At 35.0% G+C, this 7,412-nt stretch overlaps 1 protein-coding gene across 5 annotated transcripts in view; it reads left to right on the forward strand.

The window, feature by feature from the left end:
• LOC116841287 (voltage-dependent calcium channel subunit alpha-2/delta-3) overlaps positions 1-7,412 on the forward strand; it is a 19,686-nt gene that overhangs the window by 6,594 nt on the left and 5,680 nt on the right. For 4 of the 5 annotated variants that reach the window (XM_032809044.1, XM_032809046.1, XM_032809048.1 and 1 more), the window contains 8 exons: positions 266-346; positions 1,064-1,138; positions 1,370-1,474; positions 1,801-1,872; positions 4,543-4,690; positions 5,650-5,716; positions 5,936-6,093; positions 6,274-6,397. In XM_032809044.1, the coding sequence (XP_032664935.1) occupies positions 266-346; positions 1,064-1,138; positions 1,370-1,474; positions 1,801-1,872; positions 4,543-4,690; positions 5,650-5,716; positions 5,936-6,093; positions 6,274-6,397 (830 nt within the window). The remainder of the gene's footprint in view (positions 1-265; positions 347-1,063; positions 1,139-1,369; positions 1,475-1,800; positions 1,873-4,542; positions 4,691-5,649; positions 5,717-5,935; positions 6,094-6,273; positions 6,398-7,412) is intronic. The other variant, XM_032809045.1, reaches the window with a different exon arrangement.

Below are 7,412 nucleotides of genomic sequence, written 5' to 3' on the forward strand. Positions count from 1 at the left end.
CACACACACACACACACACACACACATATGCGAGGGAGTGATCATTTGTCACACATATATATGGTTTTTTGATACTGAGACGTGTTTCTGTAGATGAACTTATTGTGATAGAACTCGTTGTTGGAGAAGGTAGATACGCTTCTGATTATGCGACTTGAGATGATGATGATTCGTAATTTATTTCGACATAACTAACGTTGTCATGTATAGCGGCATCACGCGACGGCGAGTCCCTCAATAAACGTGTCAATAATTGTCTGCGCAGACGAGGATTGCCGATCTTCTTGGTGTCGCCGGCACGGACGTACCCATTGAAGAGATCCAGAAGCTGATGATTCCACATATGGTGAGCGCGCACTTTTCGCTGATCTTTTTACATTGTTCTATGTCATTTGTTATTCATTGCATTTGCAGAGTTTGCGGTATAATAGTTCACAGAGTCAAGATTTTTCATCTGAAAGTAGATTTTATTAATTGCCAGAAAGATTGATGAAAACTGTGTTTTCGATGTCCAAATTGTGCTAGAAGATTGCAAATTTAAAATATTCCACTGTAATATGTGTGTGTACACACACATTTGCATGAAACACACTTTAAGGACGACCTGTAAATTTTACAACAATATTTTTGTGACAAAAACGATTTTGTAAGAGAAAATACTTGAAAATTTTACACTCGAATATCGAGTATCGAGGTTGTACTTTTGTCTAGAAATATCTAGCAAGTCTAATAATCCTTAAATATCTCTTGTAACATTACAATATTTTATCGTGAATTATAGATCGTCCGAATAGATTCGGCTCTATGCGACATATAACCAAAAGAAAAAAACATATGATTTGATACTTGAACATTAAATCAAACATTCAAATGTGAAATATCGAGTATTCGTTTAAATACTCCCACGAGACGATTTTAACAAGAGAGAGGAGATTGATGTGAAAAAGTTATTAATATCTATAGTAATTTTCTCATACAAAGCCAACATTGTATCAATTGACACGATAATGAATGTAAATCACAATGATATAACTTTTTGCTTTTTTCCCACGCATGAGAATAGCTCGGCGTCAATGGCTACGCTTTCATCGTCACGAACAATGGTTTCATCTTGATTCATCCCGATCTCCGACCAGTGGTAATCTCTCTCTCTCTCTCTCTCTCTCTTAATCGTAACACTACATTTATTTAATTCTTCTTGCATGTTTGCTCGATTTTCGACACGTTATGATTTGACATTTGTGTTACGTTTTGTTACGCGAGACTTTTACTCTCAAAACAACAAAGTTTCCATTGTCTCGTTAGCTATGTTAAACTATTGACGCTTTCAGTACACAATACCACGCTCTATAATACACAATAATAATAGTTTCAGGGTATTTTGAAACCAGCTTACAACAGCGTCGATATGGCGGAAGTTGAGCTGATGGATCATGACAAAGGCCCCAGGGAATTTGACGAGGGAATCATTATGGTGAGAATAAATGTGAAATTATTCTATAGATTTCTGTAAATCATTTAACATACTTATTCTTGTGCAAGTGAACAAAGCGATATTAAATATTATATTTCTATATTAAATCTCACAGAGTGCTAGTGATACATAAAATATCGATGGTGTCTCCGGTTCAACCGGAAAATGCCTGAACTGAAAAGTATTATTAACGTTTTTCGTGTATCAATCGATCGACGTTATCAGTTGTCAAACGTAAAATATGCACGCATATCGTTAATAATTAAACAATCATTAGACGCGAGTTTGTTGCGTTTGAACAAACATATGTTTGTGTTTCTCCGCAGCTTCGTAACGACGTGGTGAATCAATTGGACGGCACTGTGACGCTTCATACAAAGTATCATTACGACGATATGGTGAGTACGTTGCTACGGTGTACATGCAGGGGAGATTGGCCTTAAAAGTTACTCGAGTCATTTGTCACACAACTTGTATCTCACGTAATAAATGCAGGAATACATTTTTTTATAGTATAAGTTGCTTGTATCATGTTAGCTGGGTGCACAAGATGTCTTGATAGAAACGTCACATGTAATATTTAAAAGCACTTTTACAAAATTGGATATGGTGAGTAAATTTTTTCTTGTCTTTCTATTTTTATTGATTCCTTAATTTCGGAAGTTCTGTTTGCAGTTTCTCCCCTAATTTATAAATATAATCTTATTTGTTTCAATTGACCTTTTGGATTAAGTTGACTCAAATTAAGTGGAATTAGTTGTCACGTGTTACGAGTTCATCACGTAACTACGACGTGACTTATGCAAGAGCATGGAAACATATGCAATGATTTATTATCTTATCACTATAGTAAGCTGCGTATGTAAGGCCTTATATATAGCTCAAAGTTATTGTTACAAAGTTTATGAGAATTATTATCTTCAATAAAATGTTCAATAAAATATTTATTGTAATATGATTATAAGATACCACTAATATTTTAACAAAATATTTAAAACATTAAAACAGAAATAATTTGTTTTGTTTACTTTACATGAAAGTCATATGGCAACTAATTCTGGATGCGAGGTGTGAGGTGAATAGTCATATTTGCACGGTTTTGCTTACAACTTAATCACTTTTTTTATGTATAAATATATATAAGAATAATATATTTTTTTCTCTTATCTAAAGGTAGTATCTAAATAAAAATGTGCACAAAATTAAAAAAAATATTGCATATATTTTTTTGTTTAATCAGTATTTAAAAAATGTGACAACCAGACCCGGCCACCTCTGCAATATCTTCCGCGCTTCTTGAAAAATAAGGATTTTGAAATGAAAACTCTTTTGAAGCGATCGAACCGTCTATTGTAGCAATAAATTAATAATTATTCTATTTCAACTAGTATACTAGTACACAAACTTGAATTATTATTATAATGTAATAATTGCTCTATATGTGTATAGTGTAATTGCAATTCACGTTTAAAAAAATAAAGAAAATATATATACAGGATGTCCCATTTTAATTTAAAGCTAATTTCTGAAAAATACGAGGTCTTAGAAAAAAAATGTTTCTTACAAAGTTCTATGACTTTGCGCCGGCATTAGCATTACCCAAGGTGTATCTCGCGGAGGTTAGCCGGCCGGATTTCTCTTTTGGGTGTGTGTGTGTGTGTGTGTGTGTTTGCGCTCGCAGTCGAAGCAACGTATTTTCATCAATAAGTACTATGGTAATGATCCCACACAAAAGAAATGCCTAAAATATATTATAAAGATATTCTAAAGATATCACGATGTTTATACGGTATCTCTATGATGTATTTTGGACATTTTTGCTGTATAAGGTATTATCGATGCAAATACAATTCCAATTCTGTGTAAGTAGACATATCCCTGATTTGGTCTCTACACGGTACACTATTGGTAGTGTTAATGCCGGCAATGTTCTAAATTTTAAGCTTTATAACTAAAAAAATACTTCATAAAAAAGTACTTTGTTATAGTGTTTTGAAAGTGTTTGAGACAACCTGCATGTATATATACATACATACAGGGTGTCCCATATGTCCCAGACCGGCTGAATATCTTAGAAAGTATGCACTTTTGAGAAACATATTTCACACAAATGTTGCAATATATAGTGATGTATTTAGTGATGTTAGTAGTTTGACGTTGGGTGGCGTCTCCAAGATCAGGTAAAAGTCAACTTTGCTTTTTTTAAATAGAAACATATATTTTTTATTACGGAATTTTATTCTACGTAAAGAAATAAACAACTTTTGTTGAAAAATTTTTTCATACGACTCTTATTTTTTAAGATATTTACGGAAATATCTACAAAATTAATGGTTTCAATAATTTCTTACTCGAATTTTATCAATTTTACCGAAAAATGGCAAGAGATAAAAATTGCTTATTTTTGTCTCATAGAGCTTTAAGTACTTTTTCCAGAACCTTTTATTAACTTTTTAGTACTGCATTTTCTTGCATTTTCTTGAAGTACTAAAAAATTAATAAAAAATTCTGAAAAAATTCTCAGAGCTCTATAAGATAAAAATAAGCAATTTTTATTTCTTGCCATTTTTCGGTAAAGTTGATAGAATTCGAGTAAGAAATTATTGAAACCAATAATTTTGTAGATATTTCCGCAAATACTTTAAAAAGTAAAGGTCATTTAAAAAAATTTTTTCAAACAAAAGTTGTTTCTTTCTTTACGTAGCATAAAATTCCGTAATAAAAAGCATGTTTCTATTTAAAAAAGCAAAGTTGACTTTGACTTGACTTTAGCGACGCCACCCAAAGTCAAACTGCTAACATCACTAAATACATCACTTTATATATGGCAACTTTTGTCTGAAATATTCTTCTCAAAACTGCATATTTTCCGAGATATTTTGTCGGTTCGGGACATGTGGAACACCCTGTATGTGTGTATGTATCACACACACACACACACACACACACACACACACACACACACACACACGCAAGCAAGCACGCACGCATTGGCCATAACCATATACAAATATATTATATCTTAATTAATGCTCTCATCTCTTTTATTTTGTTATTTTTTGTTCTAGAAACGTGTCGGCAGAGTGAAAAGAAAATACGACTACACAGGGATAAAGGATACTCCGTTCACGGTGGTAGTCAGCTTACCCGAGTACGATCACACTACGAACTATCGCGTGCATGCTACTGAGGAGATACATCGATCTCACGTTAAGGGTATGTATGCACTTGGATCCGATTGAGCTATCTTACAGCGACGAAAGCTTCTAATAAGAACAAACATGCATACATATGCGTTTTTCTCTGAATTAACTACAATTGATTGAATTAACAAAAACTAAGGTATTTGCCGAGAAACTTCGCCGATTATTCCGTCTCGTAGATCTCTTTCGTCAAGATTCTCATAGGTTACTTTTAATTTTTGTTACTTTTAATTTTTAGACTATACATCAAAGAGTAGTTTTTATGTTTTTATTAAGAATGAAATAATACCTGAAATTAATCTGAGTACTCGAATATCCGGATAACATCTGAAATATATAGTAACCCGGATACTTGGATGGTTCACGGGTAGTCAAGATTCACAGCACTAGTCACCACAAAAGCAGCGAGAACATATGTTCCATAACATGATTACGACAAATTTTTTCTCTTTTTAAATATCACCTCGTGTTCTACGCGAGGTGTCTGCCGCAAAGTTTCCACTCTAAAGTTCGTCGTATGCGCAGCATTTGGAATTACAGTGAGATATGTCGAAGGTGTTAATTATGGAAATTCACTGTGTTCAATGCCGACTTTACCGAGTATCATCGTAAATTTCGTTTCATTATAAAGAATAGTACAAATGAGAGACATCACTCGTCATCACTTCGGAATCTTAGTCGATCTAGTGAATCTTCCGTGCTAACACGGCGTCTCACCATCATCAGACGTAAATTTGCGATTCACCCATCAGCGAATGCGCGAAATGGATGTAATTTCTCGCGAAGACGGTAATGTGGCAGTCGGCGTAGAGTTATTGGTTTCAATATCCGTTTCACAAATTTGCCAAATATTTATTTCTTTTTCCTATTTCTTTTCTTTCTCGTGTTGGCAAGTTCATCGACGCTTTCGTCGCTGTCGCGGTCTCTTGGCAAATTGCCCGTACCGAATTTGAATGAACTGAAATGTTGTAGGAAAAAACGTGACAGATTATTTCGCGGGTAATAACTGGCGGGTGCACCCCCATTGGATGTACTGCAAGTGAGTGTTGCTAAAATTTTTCCATTAATGAGTAAGAAAACGTAAGAAGTATTATGAAAGTGAGAAAATGCAGTAATAAGTTATATATGCGAATATACGAAACGTGCGAATATATGCGTTTATACGAAATTCTCTTTCTTTCTTTTTTTCTTTCTCTCTCTCTCTCTCTCTCTCTCTCTCTCTCTCTCTTTCTCTCTCTGTTTTACTGTAAATCCTTAGGTATCACTACGAGGGTGAACACAGGTTCAACACCTCAGAGTTGCAGCTCCTACACTTTCTGGAGCGTACCCGTCAGCCAGGCTGGAAGTGGATCGACATGAAGCAACGATCCCAACCGCCGGAATACTCCGCTGCGAGTTCCGGTCACAGTTCGCATTGTAAGTTACAATTTTTATTTTTTATTAATTTTTTCGCACTCTTCAAGTTTTGTGAAACTCTTTCTGAAATGTATAATCGTCAAAAATTTCATATTCGCGTATTGCGTTGCATCACTTTAAATGATTTTTATGAGTCTTATAATGTATATCATGTAAAGCTAGCGTCGTACCAATTTCCAGCTAATCCTTACAAGGCCGACAGGAATTCGTACTATTGCGACAGGTATCTGTTGCTCAGTTTGGTGTTCGACGCTAAGGTAACCGAATGGTTTGCAAATCCCAGCACCACCCGCGAGGAAACAGGGTGAGCATAATTTCAATTTATTAATTGGCGAAAGAGCAAAGAAAGAAAAAAGAAAAAAAGAAAAGGAAAGAAAAACAGAAAAAAAGAACGCGCCCTACACAGCATAGCCAAGCCACTCGGGAAAAAACAAGTGAAACGAATATTTTCCTTTTTCCTGTTATATTTGTAACTAAGCGCTCGTGTCAGTCGCTCGACTCGACTTCTCAATAACGAGACTATTCGCGATCGTTTATGCGATGTTTGATGTCAATCCGATAATATAGGCCTTAATCGAGAAGGCAATAACACAAAACGATATGCTGTTTCTGATAGAAGATATAAAATGAGAAAAAATTATCAATTTGGATAAAATTAGAAAACGAGCGAGTTGAGAGATGTTAATAATTAAAAATTATACATTTAATTTGTCAAAAATCGCGTGGCAATGATTTCCTCGTAGAAAAAAAAATCGAGCGACTGGTCGTTGTTTGGCGCATTGGTGTTTCTCTATCTCTGTCTGTCTATCTGTCTCTCTCTCTCTCTCTCTCTCTCTCTCTCTCTCTCTCTCTCTCTCTCTCTCTCTGATATTTCGCGCAGATATTAATAAAATAAATAGAAAATGAAGAGGAATACATAATAATTAATATTAGTTCTTCCTCACACATACAGAGAGAGAGAGAGAGAGAGTTCGCAAAGTGACGTTCGTCCTAGATGCCGGCACAACCGTGCTGCCCGATGTTTACATGTATTTGCGCTTACATTCGTTTATCTGATCGATTTTTACATAAACGTCGCATTTTACCGACAACTCGGTATCAGCTAATCGCTCGCTTCATATTAGCCGTGCATTATTTATGCCCGGGAAATGCAGCGAGTAACGTAGAGTTATTCGGCGCTCTTATTCTGAGAGAGTAATACTAAATACTAAAAATACTACGAGAGAGAGAAAGAGAGAGACAGGTTGTTTTTTATCCGCGAATACATTTCGTAATTTTTACTCTCCGCGGTCTCGACTCACTTTGACCTTGCTCGATCG

The sequence above is a fragment of the Odontomachus brunneus genome, unplaced genomic scaffold (assembly GCF_010583005.1).
Source record: "Odontomachus brunneus isolate Ranch 3 - 2012 unplaced genomic scaffold, Obru_v1 Obru_scaffold_015, whole genome shotgun sequence".
NCBI lineage: Eukaryota > Metazoa > Arthropoda > Insecta > Hymenoptera > Formicidae > Odontomachus > Odontomachus brunneus.